The sequence below is a fragment of the Atractosteus spatula genome, chromosome 26 (genome assembly GCF_055471065.1).
Source record: "Atractosteus spatula isolate fAtrSpa1 chromosome 26, fAtrSpa1.hap1, whole genome shotgun sequence".
NCBI classification, from domain to species: Eukaryota; Metazoa; Chordata; class Actinopteri; order Semionotiformes; family Lepisosteidae; genus Atractosteus; species Atractosteus spatula.
In genome coordinates, this window is record NC_142731.1 from 5,856,172 (window position 1) to 5,874,873 (window position 18,702).

At 46.4% G+C, this 18,702-nt stretch overlaps 2 protein-coding genes across 2 annotated transcripts; both read left to right on the top strand.

Annotated features, from left to right (window-relative positions):
• The first annotated feature begins 1,557 nt into the window (after positions 1-1,557).
• Positions 1,558-10,036, top strand: odad4 (outer dynein arm docking complex subunit 4). The gene is made up of 12 exons (XM_088906315.1): positions 1,558-1,780; positions 2,015-2,146; positions 2,726-2,879; positions 3,435-3,496; positions 4,103-4,262; positions 4,674-4,898; positions 5,668-5,875; positions 6,247-6,333; positions 7,585-7,781; positions 7,879-7,979; positions 8,774-8,852; positions 9,310-10,036. The coding sequence occupies exons 1-12, from the start codon at positions 1,661-1,663 to the stop codon at positions 9,363-9,365; spliced, it is 1,581 nt and encodes a 526-aa protein (XP_088762441.1). The 5' UTR covers positions 1,558-1,660; the 3' UTR covers positions 9,366-10,036.
• A 1,211-nt stretch (positions 10,037-11,247) lies between these two features.
• On the top strand, positions 11,248-16,189 carry cnp (2',3'-cyclic nucleotide 3' phosphodiesterase). The gene is made up of 4 exons (XM_088906352.1): positions 11,248-11,348; positions 12,995-13,703; positions 14,241-14,377; positions 14,657-16,189. The coding sequence occupies exons 1-4, from the start codon at positions 11,325-11,327 to the stop codon at positions 15,194-15,196; spliced, it is 1,410 nt and encodes a 469-aa protein (XP_088762478.1). The 5' UTR covers positions 11,248-11,324; the 3' UTR covers positions 15,197-16,189.
• Positions 16,190-18,702: the final 2,513 nt, after the last annotated feature.

Genomic DNA, 18,702 nt, shown 5'->3' on the forward strand with positions numbered 1-18,702 from the left:
CTCCAGTGACCAGCAGCTGTCAGTGAAGTACCATGGCCTCTTGTGCAAGCCGTGTGGTTACCGCTCCTGGAGAGTGGTGCATTTTTCCTATTAATGCTTTAATTGTGAATAGTTAATAACCATATTCAAACTGATACTATCAGCAACAGAATTTGAAAAGGTCTGTCGATCTTGAATGATGGAAGTACAGCACCTGAAGTTAGTTGTTTGAACACGTCTATTAGACCCTAAATGTTCTCCATTCTGCCGACATCTCCTGAAGCAGAAGCAGAACGTGGGAGTTTGATGTTTGAAGGCTGTATGTATATAATTCACCCTTATTAAATCAACTCCACTATACCAGCAATGTTGGTAGCAGTTTATGACGTGTATCACTATGGTTTAAGAAGACCCTGCACTCACCCCCAAACTGTGTTCTGTAGTATAGTTTATGTAGTTAGTAGTATTATAAAAATCCCATAGTTGGAGCTCTGAATGCTGTGTGAGTCTGTGTGCTTTCTGCCATTATTCTGTCCCTAGGAAAGCCATCAGGAAATGAAGGAGTATTTTTAGAGTGAGGTTTCCCAAGCCTGGCTTTGGGGACCCACATACCTGCTGGGTTTTGCTCCACCTGAACGCTCACATAATGGAACCCTTTATAGACCTAGTAATAGCTGAATCTCAACTTCGTTTTCAGTTCCTGGACATGTGGAAATTTGCATTCCCACCACTGTGATTAACTACTTCAAGGTCTCCAGCTTCTGAGCCGACAAACACGACTTTTCGGAGGTGCTAACCAAGCACCATTGAGGTTCCAAAAAATTGTTTAAATAAACATCCGTTTAAATAAAGGGCTCAATGCAGACCGGCAGGTGTGGGGATTCCCAGGAACAGGAGTGGGGGAGAAGAATCGGGCCAGTTCTCTGCAGGACCAGGGTTGGAGACCCCTGCTTTAGAGTGTTATGCCCTGTCTTTGGGTGGAGAATGTGGTGGGGTGGGGGGGAAACAGACAGACAAAACACCAGCTCGTGAAGCATGGCGAATTCCAGGGTGTGGAGCCGAGTGAGTCACCCACAGGTTTTAAATGGTAAATGGAGCCTTTTAAATGGTAATACAGCTGTTTACATTGTGGTGGTCAGGTTTTCCCCCTCTGTGTAGGTTCTCTCCAGGAACCCTGGCTTCCTTCCGAAGCAACATATTAATTTACTTTTCCTTTCAAGACCAGTACAAATGTTATAGGCTAGCTGGAAGAAAAGATTGCTGGTTAAGTGGTCAAAATGATCCTAATTTGCCATCTACCCCAAACCCTCATCGATCTGCTTGAGCTGGACTTTACAGCAGGGGGCGCACTTTCGCTTGAAAGTGCTACAAATGGAAACGCCGTTGATAAATATTCCATCCTTTAACTAAGCCACCAAATTAAGTCAAATTTCACAACAGGCTACCGAGTCGACATTTGCGAAGATTACCAGAAAGTAGTCGTAATTCCTTCTGGTGGGTCTAAAAATTTCAACACTGGTTTTGATTTGGAAACGGAAGTGGTTCTGAAATAGTTAGGTTGGTTGCTAGGATACCGTCCGTGCTGCTTACCAACACAACGCGGAGTGCATCAGGCGACTCAATTTCCGACAAGTTTGATATTTTACGGGGGAAATACATATATATTTAAAGATAACCCGGCATGTCAGACCAAGACGAAGGGGAGCAGGGCCCCAAGAGCTCGTTTACCACCTACATTGCGGAAGGCGATCAGCTGTATCAGAAGGGGGAGTATGTCAAAGCCATCGAAAGCTATACCACGGTAAACCTATGTAAAAGCGACCATGCTAACTCCTTTTAAAACCGTGCTCATTGTGTTCAGTGCATATTAAAAAGCCGTTAATGCTCTCACGTAAAAATTGTTTATTGTTTTTCTCTTGGTGCTCGATGGTCTGGGTACCCTTTTTGCAAAATCAGAGAGAGTTGCACTGAGTCTGAACTCGGTCCTCAAAAGCTTCAGAAGAACCAATTCAACTCCCGTTGACTCCCCCCGCAGGCACTGTCGCTGCAGCCTGACGACAGGAACTGCCTGGTGGCTCGGTCGCGCTGCTATTTGAAGATGGGAGACCCGGAGAAAGCACTGAAGGACGCCGAGTCGTCCCTCAAGGAAGACAACGAGTTCTTCAAGGCACGTCCTCTCGTTCCACCAAATGAGAGTTGATTCAGTAGCAGGCGCAGTCATAAGTCAGTGTGCACAGCGAAAAGCTCTGGTCCAGACCATTGTACAGGCAGCCAAAGGTTAAAAAAAAATAACTTTTCCAGCATAGTCAGGCATGAGTGTCTGAAACCTTAATGATTGTTCTTGTCTTTTCTTTTTGACTGAAGGTTGACATGCAATCAGGCCTTTCAGACCATAAAAACTCAGCCGGGGAAAAAAATAGTGTAATCAGAATAAATTCAACAAGATACAATCATAACAATACACAATACAACAACATTAGCAAGTGCATCAAAGAATCTGAGGAGCAGTCTCTGGGACCTTACAGGCACACAAGGGGTCCCATTCCATTTATAAACAAGCATACAGTTTTCAAGAAAGATCACAATGCTTTATACTGATAGACTGTTTGTTTAACTCACCAGTGTTAAATGAAGTTCAACTCATGAAATGTTGTAGACGTTGCGAGCAGGCAGCGGAAGAAAATCAGAGGGCGAAGTGCTGTTATTTTGAAGTCATTAACTGTTTCTAACCTGGTGAATCCCTCAGGGTCTTTATCAGAAAGCAGAGGCTCTGTACGCAATGGGAGACTTTGAATTTGCTTTGGTGTTTTATCATCGGGGACACAAACTGCGCCCAGAGCTCCAGGAATTCAGACTGGGCATCCAAAAAGCACAGGAGGCAATCGATAATTCCGTAGGAAGTAAGTAAGCCGAGTGCACTCATGGAATTCCAGTGTGCTGGGCAATAGCTTTAGAAAAGGATAAGGAATTAAATATGGCAATTAACTGCTATATAGGCGGCACGTTTGCACGTGGTTAGCATTGCTGCCTTGGCAGTGCTGAGGCCCTGGATTCAGTTACAGGCTTGGGATGGAGTTTGTATGTTTTTCCCCATGTTTGCATGAGAAGGTGCTCCAGTTGCCGGTCTAAAACACATATAGTAGGTTCATTGGCTTCTGCAAAAAGTGGCCCTGGGTGTGAGAGTGAGCGTGTCTTTTGGAATGACTCAGGCTTTATTAACTGCAAAGTGTGGTACTGTATTTGTGTTACATTCTGCATTGATTCCTGCTTCGGTCCTGTGATTAGCATTGGGCTGGCAGGGATATACAAAAATAAAAATGAAGTTATAAACAGTAGTCCCATTTCTTTTACAGTTCTTAACAGTAGTAGGTGAAGTCATCCGTCTTTCCAAAGACCTTTCCAATAGTCCTTATAGGGAATGTTAATGGTCTCAAATGTGTTCTTCTGTTTCCCAGGCCCTTCATCTGTGAAGCTGGAAAACAAAGGAGACCTGTCTTTCTTCCATAAAAAGGATGAGGTAAGGTTGCTTATTTGTTAATGCTATTTAACAGGGAGCTTAAGTGCCGTTTTTCGAAATGATTGGGGGTGCTCTCAGCTTTCATTACTAATAAGAGCTTGTTAAGGGGAACAAGTTCCTTTGCATTTCTGTCCAGCTAATGACGTTATTTACTGTGTCTTCTGTGTCCAGCAAATCTCTCTAAATATGGGGCACCAAAGTATATTTTGTTTTTGTTTGTAGAACTTATCAAAACAACAGAATACATCCTGGGGCTTAAGGGAATCTCCTAGACTGATGAGCTGAAACTGGAAACTACTGTACGTGAAAGTGCATTTAAAACTGAGAATCAGAGATACTTCTTACCCCAAAGGGGTGTGGTTGTAGGAAACAGGCTATCTAGCCATCTTGGCTTCTTTCAAGAAACAGGTGGATGAGATTCTTGGATGAGTTATCTACTAACTACCAAACAGGCTAGATCGCCTGTGGCCATCTCTTATTTGTAACCTGTCTTAATGTTCTCATAACACTAGCCCAGTAAGAGAAAGCAGGGACGTGTGACAGATGTGATAACTGGTCCATCAGTAGTTCTGGGCACGCCGGTAGGTAATTCTGAGCCTCTTGCAGGTCAAGAAAGGGAAGCCTAAGGAAGCGGTCAGGCCCCTGAAGAGGGAGCAGAAGCAGCAGAGTAAGAAGGAGAGTCCGAAGACGGAGAAGACAGCGAGGCAGCTGCTTGGCGAGCTGTACAGCGACAAAGAATACCTGGAGAAGCTGCTGAAAGATGAAGGTGCCTAGCGCTCTTTCAGTGATCACCCTTCACTCCTGGGCGTCTCTCAGCATCTTCAGCGCCGCGAGACGTATCTGTATGAAATAGCACTTTTTACCCTTTTCATTCACAAACAAAATTAACAAAGAGCTTGCTCTCGCATAAAATCGGAACCAAAGCTTTCAGAGCGTATTTTAACTCCCTGTTTGAGGTGGATATGAATGATTTCGATGTGTACACACTTCTGTCGGCAGTTTTGGCTGCTCAGCTGGAATAATATTTTTTTTTATTTGTCCCAAGTAGGATCAACTGTTTGTTTGTTTTTTTTCCCCGTTGTGCTTGAGCGCCCGTTGCTAGAGGCCGGTCGAGCCCACGAGCCTCCCCTGTCCAGTTTTCTGAGCGCTAATGTCGCTGGGAACGTGTGATCCTCAGATTTGATCAAGGGGAACCTGCGGAGCGGGATGAAGGTCCAGGACCTCATCCTTGGCGGCATCGCCTACCTGGACACGCGCACGGAATTCTGGAGGCAGCAGAAGCCCATCTACGCCCGGGAGCGGGACCGCAAGCTGATGCAGCAGAAGTGGAACAAGACCAGGCAGAACAAGCCCTGCGACCCCACCAGATACATCCTGAGGAGCCTGGAGGAGATCGACATGGGTGAGCCCCCTGCAGCTGCAGACACTGGTGCAGCTGAGCTCTTCAGCAGCACCTTGACAGGGGATCAACTGCTGAAGGGTTCTTCATCTTGAATTGAATTGAATTGAATTGAAGGATGTCCATCCACTAAGTGCACGCTTTAATTATATTCGCCTGTTGAGTAAATATACGTGCGGGTGAGGTTAATCCCCAGTAGCCCAGGCCAGCAGAGCTGGTGATGAACTAGCCTCACATGCAGGATTGCACTTTAAAGGGGAGCTGCAATGCTATTTTCATATACTGGGGTTAGAAAGACTCAGCATTGATGAGTGCATTTCAAACCACAATAAAAGTCAAATGTACATAATGACTTGTAAAACCTCTAATTTATATAACAAAATAGATTAAACTAAACTGCGCCATGTTCTGCAATTCGGAATGAGGCAACATAATTTCCGGTGATGTGAAGCGGCCCTATTACATTGCAAACAAGCAGGCTTGTTACTACATCTCTTTGAATCCGATAGAAATATTGCTTTTGATTTTGAGACTCTATATTGCAGTACATTAGTCATTATAGTGACTAGTGAGCAGGAAGGGCTGCTTCACGTCGCAATTCATGGGAACTAGAATGTGAGTTTGCCAGACACATGGCAACGTGCAGTACTTTCACAAAGCGCTTAATCTGACAATTGCATTCCTTTTGTTATCGAGATTTAATAACCGGTCTGAGAAACTGGGACTGTAACTCGCCTTTAAGTGTGACCGTGTCTGCCGGATGTGTTCTCAGCTCTGGCTGCGGGCAACGCGGAGGCGAGCTGCAAAAAAGCACGGCAGGTCCTGCACACGGTCCAGGCCTGGTCCGACGAGCACGTGCCGAACAAGAGGGAGGTGATGGGTAACCTGTACAGCTGCATGGGGAACGCCCTGATCGAGATGGGGGACATGGACGGAGCGCTGGACAACCACAAGAGGGACCTGGACATTGCCAAGGAGAAGTAAGACTCAGAATCACTTTTCCCTTTGTCCCAACATAAAATATCATATATTAATTTGGATTTAAATCAAGCACTCAGAGAGATGGTTTGGATACTAAACACTGTCTTCCCCTGACACCACACAGACCTAGACTTCGGAGTTTAAGATCATATTGGCGAATGTGACTGATCTGGGGCCTTTTTATTCACTGCAGGAAGAGGACTTTTTTAACCACCAAGAAATAAGAGGTTATTTAGGCCAGTTAATTTGACTTTCCCTAGGTTTGTTTCAGTTTTGTGTCAAGAACAGACACCTCTACCTTTAAATACACATTCAATTTTTAAACGCTGTCTGACGCCTAGGATTTTCTGCTGTTCTCTCTTTGTAATAGCAATCTTCCAGAAGCAAAATCCAGGGCTCTGGACAACATTGGTCGAGTGTACGCCAGGATTGGAAAATTCCCACAAGCCATAGAAGCGTGAGTGACCAGTAGTTGTGCATGTAGTTTGGTATTGAACTGATGGTTTGACAGCAGTGTGACCTCCTTGTAGCCTGATCTCATCACATCTTAGAAACAGGCAAGACTGGTATGGTACTGGGACCCAGATCGTTTTGGAAAATCAGGCCGTTGCCTGATGTGGTGTTGGTGGGCCAGTAGGTGGCGTTTTTTACTTTTACTCTGGATACTTTCCAAACCAGTGCCCCAGAATGGTGATCGGGGGTACTGCTGTAGCAGGTGGTGTGCTTCAGATGAGACTTTAAGCCAAGTTTCTGACTACTTGGCCATTAATGACCCCATTGCACTGTTTGTAAGGGTAGGGATGTTAGCCCCGGCTCCCCTGTTAAATTGCACTTCAGGCTTGCATGACCTGACCTCCTCAATTCAAACTCTAAACTGTCCACCTGATTTGTTAATTGGTTGGGCTGCTGATGCACAATGCCTGCCTTGTGTCACCTGACTGAGTCATAAACACCAGTGGTGGAGAAGTGGGTTCCTTCCTATAAGTGAAGTGTCTGTCTCCCTTGAGATTAAGAACCATACTATGGTTCATAAGAACCATACTATGGTTCACATATGTAGAACATACTATGTTCTACATATGTACTATATGTAAAGAGTTATTTGCTAAATACAATTGAACATTTACATATGAAGACAGACAGCAGAACAACTCACTGCAGGATTCCCGAATGCCTTATCAGAGTAGAATTTTGCAGGTACAGTTGAAGCAATATTCACTGACAATGCCCAGAAGCATTAAGTAAATTAAGTAAAACCGAATTTGGAAATGTTCTCCATGTATGTCATTTTAAACATGGCGCAACTAATAATATGCACAACAGAAGTACGTGTGTTTGCTTATTTTATTATGCTTATTTGATTATGATGCATTGCCTGCCTACGTCGAGTGCTGTGGTGCTTGCAGAGTGGGCCATGCATGTGGGCTCTGCAGGTAGCCGTGGGAGAGCCTGAGTGTGTCTCATTCTCACTCTCTGAGTGGATGCAGGAAATAAAGGGTAATTCCAATTTGTGTGGCTGTGTATAATGACAAAATATCTAAGGGTTTTTAGACAAAAATATCTGAAATATTTGTGACCTGATATTTGGTTTACATGGCCAAAGATGGCTTCCTGCCATCCTTGAGAAACAACGCAATGGGCAAGCGCGGGCACCCAGTAAACGGTATTAAAGGGGAGAGGGGTGGGGGTGCTCTTTTTTTTCCCTTAGCTGGGAGGAGAAGATCCCTCTGGCCAAGACGAGCCTGGAGAAGACGTGGCTGTTCCACGAGATCGGGCGCTGCCACCTGGAGCTGGGCCACCACACGGTGGCGCGGGATTACGGCGAGCGGTCGCTGGCAGCGGCCCTGGAGACGGGGGACAGCGAGTGGCAGCTGAACGCCAGCGTCCTGGTGGCTCAGTCCGATGGTGAGTGAGGGGCCCGGGCCCACTCCTCCCCTCTCGTGGCCCTGGGCCGGTGATGACGTCGCCCTCACCATCCCTTTCTCCTGTTTGCCCCACGCAGTGAAACTGGGAAACTTCCCGTCAGCGGTGACATCCTTCCAGAAGGCGCTCGAGATCGCCAAGCTCCTGAAGGACGATGCAGCTCAGCAGGCCGTCCAGAAGGTAATGTTGCCCTGGCACACAGAATATTGCCTCCACAATGTGGTGTCCTTCAGATGGATGTTAAAATAAGGTTCTGACTACTTGGCCATTAATGACCCCATGGCACTGTTTGTAAGAGTAGGGATAATAAGCCCAGTGGTTAAATTCCACTTCAAGTTTGGCACAACCTTGCTTCCTTAATTCAGACTCTTAGTTGTCCAACTGCTCTGCTGTGTGGAGGGGCTGCTGAAGCATAGTATCTGCCTTGTGTCTCCTGGGTGAGTCGTGAACCTCGATGGAGGACGAACCGGACTCCCCCCTATATGTTAAGTGCTTCTGCTTTTGGAGGAAAAACACTACACTAATGCAAGGAACTATTTTTTTTTGCTGAATACAGTTGAACATTCGCTACGTTCCTCTTGCTGAGAGACTAAGTTTCTTCTTGCAGGGAACATCTTGTTTAGCCTGATGAACTTTTGCCTTGTGAGGCTTTATACAAAGGCACCATGATTGCGCCTCCCAGGAACGGGCCCAATCTATGAAGCAGAAATTGAACGAAATGTGTTGACGCCGATGCTTTCTGAGTTAAAGGAAAGGTGTGATAACAGCGCTGTGATATTGTCATTGCCTTTCTTGGATAAGTGGAACAAAATCATTTGTACAGAGAGATTCCTGTTCTTATGTCTATTTTCTGTTCCTATATGTACTGTATAGTACGAGTTTTATCTTGTCTTCTACAGAAATTATTTTTCGTAGGTAATACGTGTTGTTAGAATGATGTTAGAAGCTGATGATTTGCTTTTTCTGTCCTTCAGGCTCTTAATGATGCTGCAAGACACACCACAGATGAGCCGAAAGCAGATCAGAGCACAGCTGAAAAGATGGCTGACGATGGTATTTAATAGCTTTTGATGACGAAGGAACGTCTACGTCTTCAGCAGCGCCACTATGATATTCCTCATGAATTCCACCCCCCTCATTAATAGAACATTTAAAAAGTGTCTTAAATAAAAAATGGCTTAATTAGCCTAATTGCAGCTGTTTCAAGTGTAAATATCAAATCATTGGAGTCTAAATCTTTTGCCCTGCGCTTATTCAAGTGAAATGCGGGATATTATGACTGGACAGAGGTGCGACTTTAAATAAATAGAAATGAATAGAGGATTGCACTCCATCTGAACGGATAACTCAATAAAGATGCAATCTGATTTTTCATAGCAGATCTTTTTTCCATCTAAGTAAAAAAGAAAGTTTCCTGAATGAATATACATACCAGAAAGTCTGTCTTACAATCACTCATTTGTTGTTTGTAATGTAGTATAGCTTAAGTTATTCATTTTCCTTTTTTTAGATGGAGTGAATGTGAGAGAGCAAATGAAAGAGAAGATGGAGGTTAACGAAGACTGAAAAGGAAACTTTTCAGGAACTTATGAAAAAATAACATTTTATATCCCAATTTTGCAGTCCTTTCTATGCTGTGTCATTCTCATCTTAGTTGCAGCCATTCCCTCTTATATATATATATATTTAATACTTCTTTTTCATTGTGATATCATTTATCCTTTGGTTTCTGCTACACCGAGACGCGTGTGTTTATGGACACTGGTGTTTTTGACTGACCAGCTCCTTGTGCCATGCCATAGAAAAGGCAGTCAGACTGGACTCTGGCACTGGTAACATAAGTTTAATTCCAAGTTGGAAAAAGTAGAAAGAAGCAAGAACACAACATTTTGGCTGTACAGCCACATGCATACATGTACGGACTTGCATAAGGCTTCATAGCTGAGTCTTTGTTCTTTCTTCTTTCTTTCTACGTTTCAGTGAAGAGCTGATCTCTGCTTGCTTCTTTCCAGCTCACACACTGGCACAGCTCCCCGCTCTCCAGGGGAGTGCCTGTGAGGGTGGGTTTGTCCTACTGTGCTTCTCTGTTGCTGACTGCTGTTAAGAAACAATACAGAAAGAGTTTCACAATGGGTTACGTGTCTATCCCTGCGTACGTCTGTTTGTTATTGCTATAGAACACCACGGGCTGATGAACGGAAGACTTGGCCTTATCATCCAAATAAAAAAGTACAGTATGACCCTTTGTGAACTGATTTTTTGTTCTATGTAAAAAGAGTAAGAAGCGCTCGTATATTATAGGAATGCTTCCTTTGATAGAAAATTCATTCAAAAAGTTTCATTGCTGTACAATGATATTTAGGGGCAGCATTATTTAGGTGCAGAGAAATCTCTATGTCTGGACTTCTGTGTTTAAAGTACTCATGTTGAATATTCTGATGTTTATAGGTTGTCAAAGGATTCCTTCATACAAGGTGTGCATATTTTATTTTATTAGATACATAGACTTATCAGTTATTAGATATTACAATTTGCTTCAAAAGCAGTTCTTTTTTTTCATTCATGCACAGGAAAACTTTGCAGAGTGTGCACATTGAAATTCAGTCTGTTCCAGTGGCACACAGTTCACATCGGTCTATCTGGGAGAAGAACTCTGACCAGTGTCGACTTCAGTGTCTAAAAGGACACATCTTGCCCACAGACATTCCATGTCCCATAAGGACAAATCAAACCATGACACCTGTAACACCAGGAAGCAGTAGGGCATTCGGATACTTTATTTTCTGGGTGTGGAAAATGTTCAATCATGTGATATTTTAAAGGTGTTTTAAAGTTGTCATGTCAAAGAATTTTAAATTAAAATAGAAAGTCGGGACCTCGGTTTAACAACTCATCTGAAAGATGGTGCCTTTTTTACACTATAGTCACTATACATTATAGTGACTATAGTCACTATAATGACGCACACAGACCGCAGGGTGAGCGGGAATGCTGGAAGACAGGTGCATATTCAAGCGGATGTCCTCAGGCTGCACTGGTACCCGAAAGGAACTATTCTAGAAGGTACAATGTAAATGACAAATAGACGGAGTCAGTCACCCTGACAATGTCATTCCAGCTGCTGGCGAGCTTCAATCTGCTCCCCATACAAAACGACAACAGTTTCGGCTAGGGAGAAACAAGCTAGATTCGTATCGGGGACTTCTGATTTATCCTGCATGGGTCATTGAGACTCGCAAATAGAATAAGGTGTGCTGGTTTAAAAAAAAAACAAAACAAACACTTTTGACAATAGGAACAATAGGCGACGCGAGAGCCCGCACGGGAGCGCGCGCCGCGCCGCCCGGCCCTGGAAGCATCACGTGCGCACACCAGAGCTGCCGGAAGGCCGCGGCTTCTGTTTCTGTTTCCTGCAGGAGGTATGTTGGCATTGTTAATTAGGGGGGCGGTATCTGCACTTAAAACAAGTACAAAGCGCAGGCTTGCAGGAGCACACGCTAACACGAGCTGAGGAGGGCGACACGCATGCTGCTTACCAGCTCCAGCTTGGTGAGTTTTAACGTGTTGCGACTTTTTTTGTTGTTATCGTTCACAGTATCATTGTTGAAAACTACTGCGGTTACGCCTTTTTTTATTTTAAGCGTCCCAGACAAAAGGGCGTCTTTTAGTAGGCAGTCGCGGTTTGGCCACGCTCTTGCGCAGACTGAGAACAGACGGGAAGCGTTATTGCTTGATTGGGGAGCTAGAAAAGTTCTGCGCGATTTCTAACGAATGTCGCGTCTCTGTGGCTGAGAAATAGCTTTTGAGAAATGCATTCAGAAAGCTGTCCTCGTCTCTTAAAAGGCCAGTCTTTTTGTTTCAAGTGGGTGTGCCCAGTGGACAACTTGGAGAGCACAGCCTGATCACTGCCCACTTTGCAGCAGCGAGTACCGTTATAATATGCTGCTGTCTTTTTAAAAAAAATCGCTGAATTCACACCTTTTTAACGCTTTGTATTCGTCTCCCCAGTCTTTATTTAAACGTGAAGGAACAGGTAATGGGTTTATTCCATGCTGAAAAGAAACGCAACGTTTCGGCTTTGAAGCCTTCTTCAGCTGTGAGAGAAGTCTATATTCAGTCTATATTAAACGTGTTTCAAACTAAGTGGGGAGGAGTGATTGTGTTGTGGTCTTTGTGTTGGTGTGGGCGTGGAGTTCGTAAGGTCCAGTTTGTGAAGTCGTCTCGCACAGTTGCACCGGTTTTATTAAATCAATCCCTTACGCTGGGATTCCCCTCCTCCGTCGCTCAGAGACCCCATGACTGGCACAAGGCAGTGCGGGAGGGGGGGTCTGTTTTATAACCGAGTCGATGCAAGTTGGTGAGTTTCCCTTTCCTGCTGCCTAGACAGTGGCTGTTTTTATCAAGTGAGCAGCAGGTGTCTTTTTCTCTCAACAGCCTAGTCGGCTGTGTTTTTTTTTTTATATAACGGGAGGGGGACATCTGCTGATTATCTGGTGTACGTCTTGAGTCGCCTGGCTAGATTCTAACCGTTGTGTCTTAATGAATACCCAAAAGCGATTACATTACCAGTACGAATAGCCGTTATTGTCGTTTTTCATTTGAAAGCGGTATATTTCCACTTGGAGTCAAACTGCACATCTGAGATTATAGGGACTCACTCCACAAGGGTTACTTTCCATTGCAGATGCTGTCCTATAGCTTGGCGCAATACAGCACCATTTCGCCGCCACTCAGTTGCTCCGAATTGTCCGATAATAAATGGGGGATGGCCACCGCTGTTTCTGCGATATTTTGCGTTCAGTTAATTAATGGAAGGCAAAGGCAGTAAAACCCCACTCTGACTGCAGGCAGGGATGGAGCAGAGCGCTTCATCTGATGTTATGTCGCTTTATGAGCCTGTGCATTGTGATGCGCGAGTGAGTTTGCGGCGCTTTGCAAGTCTGGACCCGGTTGTTTCTGCTTCGGTGCATCAGAATAAATACATGCAGCTGCGCTCTTTAATCTCCCTTAACCGCCACCCTTCGGAGCAGCTGTGATACAGTCAACAAGGCCGGTTAACACGCTTCAGAGGTCGAAAATTGACCTCTTGCTCCTCCCAGCGCAAAATACCGCCCAAAGTTAGCAGTGCCGAGCAGGAAACTCAAGGGGTTGAAGCGGTATGAAGGTTGGTCGTCTTATTTTTATTTTTCGTGCAGATCAAAAGGTTTCTGCAGCGCACGCGCCCTTACGGTCTCCCTGGCCTGTTCAGCACCAGCATGGCGGAGCAGCAGCAGCAGCAGCAGCCCCAGCCCGGGTCGGCCCCCGAGCACATCGAGGGCTCCCTCTCCTTCCCCTTCCTGGACCGGGACGAGACGGTGGCGGCCCTGAAGGAGGCCCGCACCCTCTTCCTCCTGCGCGGGCTCCCGGGCAGCGGCAAGTCCACCCTGGCCGGGGCGATCGAGGCCCGGTACCAGGGCGCCTGCAAGGTACTGTGCGCGGACGGCTATGGCGTGCAGCCGGCCGTGGGCGCCGAGCAGCCGGGCCAGCGCCAGGCCCTGGACGAGGCGCTGGTCAGCTGCTGCAAGGCCGGCACGCCCCTGGTGGTGCTGGACGACACCCACCACGAGGGGGCGCGGCTGGAGAGGCTGGCCGAGCTGGCCGAGGAGCTGCGCTACTGCGTCCTGCTCGTGGAGCCCAAGACGCCCTGGCGGGCCGACCCGGACCAGCTGCGGCTGAAGACCCACTGGAAGGAGCTGCCCGAGTCCGCCATGAGCGCCCTGAAGGCCGGGCTGGAGGCCGCGGCTCTGCCCCTGTTCTTCGGCTGGTTCCTGGCCCACAAGCACGAGCTCGAGCTGGAGAAGAGGAGCAAGGAGTTCCTCAAGGCCCTGGTCCAGCTGGACCAGTTCAAGCAGCATGTCAGTCAGTGTGAGTGCGGCGCTTAACCCGGGGTACTGCTCTTTTTTTCCTCCTTTTCATCTTCCATTCTATTTATCTTCCATCCATCCATTTCGTTTTCTAAATTTAGTCCCGCACAGGGTTATGGAGGGGAGTGGGAAGCTATCCCAGCAACCAACGGGTGCAAGGCAGGGTACACCCTGGGTGGGACGCCAGTCCACTACGGCCATTTGACGGTTTTCAAAACTTGCTTGCATCTCAAGTCTAAAATCGCCCTTGAATCAGTCTTGTCTGTCTGCTAGTTTTCAGGTTGGTGGGTTTAATGTGGTTCTAACAGCTGCATCAAACCCAGATGCTCTTCATGCTCATCTTAAATCCCCATATTCCTTATTCTGCGTATGCACGTGTGACCCGTGGAGAGAGCAGGGCCTTGTTGCAGGTCTGCAAGTGCCTTTCATCTCGGAAATTTCCCATGAGCAAGAAAACAGTGGACTTAGTCCTCCTGAAATCTCCTTCTATACACAACCGGCACCTTCCTTGATGTCTTATCTCCATTGGCTCTTGCAGTTACCAGTGAGGAGCTGGGGTCTCAGGGGGAGGTGGACTTGGAGAAGCACTTCCAGAGCAGAGGAGTGCTGCACTGCACCACCAAGTTCTGCGACTTTGGGAAGGCTGATGGAGCCCAGGCTTATGCAGAAAAAGAGGTTGGTCCAAGTCATCGTGATGGAGCCCGCAGACCCTAATAAAAGGCATTGTGTGCCTCTGTGGTGTGACTGCGGGTATCGCGTGTGAGTCTCGGGGAGGGGTACCTTTCGGTGTGCAATGTGTGCGGCCTCCCAACGTTCCAGAGAGAGCCCACGTGTCCCGTTTCCTTCTCCAGCTGCGGAACTTGCTGATCTTCCCTTCTTTGAGATGTGTTCCGCGATGCTTTGTAAAATGGCTGGGGGGGAGAAAAAAACATGTTGGTTCTTCTGGCCTCGCAGGTGGTGAGAGAATCCATGGGCTGCGTGACCGTGCTGCAGATCTCCGCCTTCTTCGCCACCCCCAGGACGGTGGGCGCGCGCGTGGCGCTCACCGAGGAGCAGCTGAGGCTGTGGCCGCAGGACGCGGAGAAGGAGGTCATGCCGGACGTGGACCTGCCCCTGGGGAGCCGCGCCCACGTCACCCTGGGGTGCGCCGAGGGCGTGGAGAGCGTCCAGACCGGCATCGACCTGCTGGAGTTCGCCAAGCTGGAGAAGGAGGGCCGGGGGGACAAGGTGCAGGACCTGGGGGAGGGGGCTCTGTACTCCTACGGCAACGACATGTGGATGCTGCGCCTGTCTCGGAACGTCGAAGCCCCGGCCATGTTCTCCGGCTTCTACGGCAAGAAGAAGGAGGGAGAGGGAGGGGCCGGAGCGCAGGAGAAGCCGGAGGAGGAGCAGGGAAAAAAGGCGGAAGCAGGCGAGGAGGAGGAGGAGAAGAAGGAGGAAAAAAAAGATGGGCAGCCAGAGGGAAAGAAGAAATCCAAGTGCTCTGTCCAGTAATGGTCTCTGCCTGTAGTATCTGGCAGCTGTGGCACAGTGATTTTTGATGTTAGTGTACATTTTTCTGGCATTTTGCTTGTGGAAAGCATTTGGGGAGGTTGAGGGGGGTTTGGGGGCAATCGGGGGTGGCTAGGGGCTGGCGAGGTGATCTCACTGCCCCTTGTCAGTCTTGTGGTGCTGCTGAACCACTTTCTCCACATGCATCCAATCGCCGCTGTGATTTAGACACTTCACGGCAGATAGGTCTTTCTTGGCACAATTCGAGTCTTTCCTGTTGTGCGTTTTTTTTTTTTGGAGCAGTTTGGAGTGCTGTTGCTGGAGACCAAAAAGCCCCCTGGTCACATAGTTCCAAGTGTGGAGGTGGACGAATGCAGGTTTTATACAAACTTGTTCTGGCTAATATTAATGGTGTTTAACTCCCCCTGTGCCTTGCTAAATGAAACGAAGTGCCTGCAGGCATTTGGTACATGGGTGACGTTCTGAAATGGGCTTTCTGCCACTTTTTAGCCCCTCTGTGTGCAGTTAAACATTCGTTTTGCCTTCACTGTGTGTTGTGCTAGAGGCGCTTGACCCAAAGCGAAGATTAAAGGTGTGTAGTTGAAGTCTGTGGAGCTTTCTTGTATACACAACAAGTCTTAACACTCTGTCTGTGTATTTTCCCTTCCCAGTGCAATGCCTCTTAAATCTGATCTGTTTGAAACCTCTGGCACTGGGAGCTGTGCTTCTCGGGATCACAGCTGTGCAGAGCTGCCGGCTGATTGCAGGCAGTCCCAAAGCACTTCTTTGCTTTTGTGTTAATAAATAACTGTGACTTTGTTTGCACTTTGGTTTTTGGCCTTTCTTTGCACTTCTGTTCACGGAAGACCTGGCTCTGAACCTGTTCATGCGGTTGATTTTGTAAGAAAGCTCCATTAGCTCTTATTGTAATGAGGTACTATGTATTTTTGCACTAATGTAACTGTTTTTGTAGACTTAATAAAACTGTGCTTGCTCTAACTGACAAGAATGTTTATTGCACTGCCTAGGGATCCTGTGCTACAGGTGTTTCCTGAAGACTGAAAGATGTTGGCGACTGTGCCTACCAACTCCGGAAATATGATCTGATAGATTAACAGCATAGTTGCTATGATGGATAGTTTTGAAGAGCAAGAATTTTCTTATAACTAATGCTGAACACATTCTAACCTGTATAAATGGACTGTATAAGCACTTTTACTTCACAGGCCACTAAAACTTCAGAAGTAAGAAAAGCCATTGTAAAATACTGACCTCTCGATCCTTTTTTCCAGTAGTGAAGAAAGGGGAGCTAAGTTTTCTACAACTTCACAATATGGTGTTTGTCCACTAGGTGGTGCCAGTCTGCAAGTTTCTGAAAAGGATTGTAGGGTATGTGCTAGAGCTTGCTGGGATAGGGTTGTGTGGGAGCCAGAGCCTGGATTGGATGAAGTGCTTAGAAAATGGGTATGTACTGTAATGGCATTATAACTGAAGATTGTTTTTTGGAACTTATGGTACCTTGATAGTTTTAGTTACAAATACTCAGTGTTTGAGAGTGGAGCTTGTCCCAGTGGCTTTAATTAGAAGGGCCTGTTAATCATGTTTGCTGTGGTCTCACATTTTATGTAGTCCTATTGTGTGCCTGCAGTTTGACGTGTAGCCCTGATCCGACAGACTGTTTTAGAGGGCTGGTCTTATAGACCACCCTAAATAAGCTTTCTAAAGACTGGGTTCACCTGTAAGTCTGAGATGTATAGTTCTAAGAGAATTCTGATTCTTGAAGTTAGATGCTGGTTCTGTATGATCTTTATTAACGTTGTCTGCTTGCTACCTCATACAATGTTATTTTGCATCTTGATCAATTGATTTAGTCTGTCATCTTGCAAAACCTGCTGGATTGGAGCTCTCCAGGATCGCAGCAAGAGAGGTCTAGTGTAATACCACACCACTGTTTACCAACTTGATTGCATTGCTTTGTTCCTGCCTAGATATTGCATGATATACAGCTCTCTGCTCAGATCTGGTGTTCAGGAAGCCAGCTGCCAATCAGATATTTGAGGGCTTGGTTGCAGCTCAGTTGCACAATGCATTTTTCTTTCAACTATCATTGAACCTGCAAGTGTTTGCCAATCAGATTTACCTCAGCTGTCCCAACTGCATTTTACACTTGGATCAAAATTGACCTTGAGCTAGGATGGGATAAACCAGGGTTATAATTAAGCTTTTTTTAATCCTTAAAACATTTCACTATTTTCAGAAACTCAACAAGAGCAGAAACTGTTCAAATGCAACCTTTGTGAAGAGGTTAGTGGCAATGATTTCAAAGTTATGTACAATAAGTTGAAGTACTGCTAAAGTGACATCTGAATATTCTGATCTGTTTAACCCCGGTCAGTATGGACACTTTCCAAATGTCTTGCAGTTAAGAAGTTAGGCAGACACACTTTCTGTTCTTTGGGTTCTTCTGTTCATAAGCCTTGATTCACATGAGTGGTGTAAAACCACTTCTCTCTGGGTGCTCAACTTTGATCCATAAGATTCTTGTTGCTGAAATGTTTGGGCATGTACATGTGCCTAAATTATTTTCTTAAATATAAGATGCCAATAAAGTCAATGCACTTAAAACTGGTAAGTGATGCTACCGATTTCATGAAAGGAGAGGCTGGTGTTTCTGGTGTGATGTTTTTAGAAGCATTTTTTTTCTACTGCAAAGTGACGGGTGTATTGTATAAGCATGGTTTATTACTTGTGTGGGATGGGAGTACCCATGCCTGCCTCAGACTGACTGAACACCAGCCTGCTCCTGTATAGTTCCAGCCTGCCCGTCACTAGGACCAGTTTAGCACAGGGGTCTCCAGTCCTGGTCCTGGAGGGACAGTGTGTCGATGGGTTTTCTAGGTCTCTTCAATGTGCCAGCAACCGTAGGGCTGAGAAAAGTTGTTAAATCGTTCCAGTTAAAGCAACAACGAGCTGAGTCACAGTAAGTCATTGAGAGCAGTCTTGAAGTGAAGACCTGCAGACTCAGTCTAACACCCCTGGATTACTGTTACTAACCCCACCCTGACATGCCAGATACAAACATCTGATGTGTCATGTGAGTTCACCCTGCCTGCTGTCCTGGATCGGCCTGTCTGTGTGGCAGGGCTCCAGAGTCTCAGGGCTACTGGGGAGGTAAGAGAAGGAGGCTGGTGTGCTGGCTGTTTCCCTTCTGTTGCACAACGTCTGCTGTTGGCACAGCCTCAGCAGGCTGGCGGGTGAGGGGGGCGGTTCAGTACAGCCATGTGTGGAGTCAATAAGACCTTTTAAGTTTTAGTGCAATCACTCCACATCAGGCTACTCATCGTTTCAGTTTTTAACCCTTCTGATTAGATCATTTTATTCCATCACTGCCTCCCGATGAGGGGCAGAACTCTTGGATCTGTGCACAGAAAAGATTCATGCTCCTGCTAAAATATCCATTAATTCACCTTCTGGGGACATCGTGCTGCAGCTAAATGAAGGCATGCATT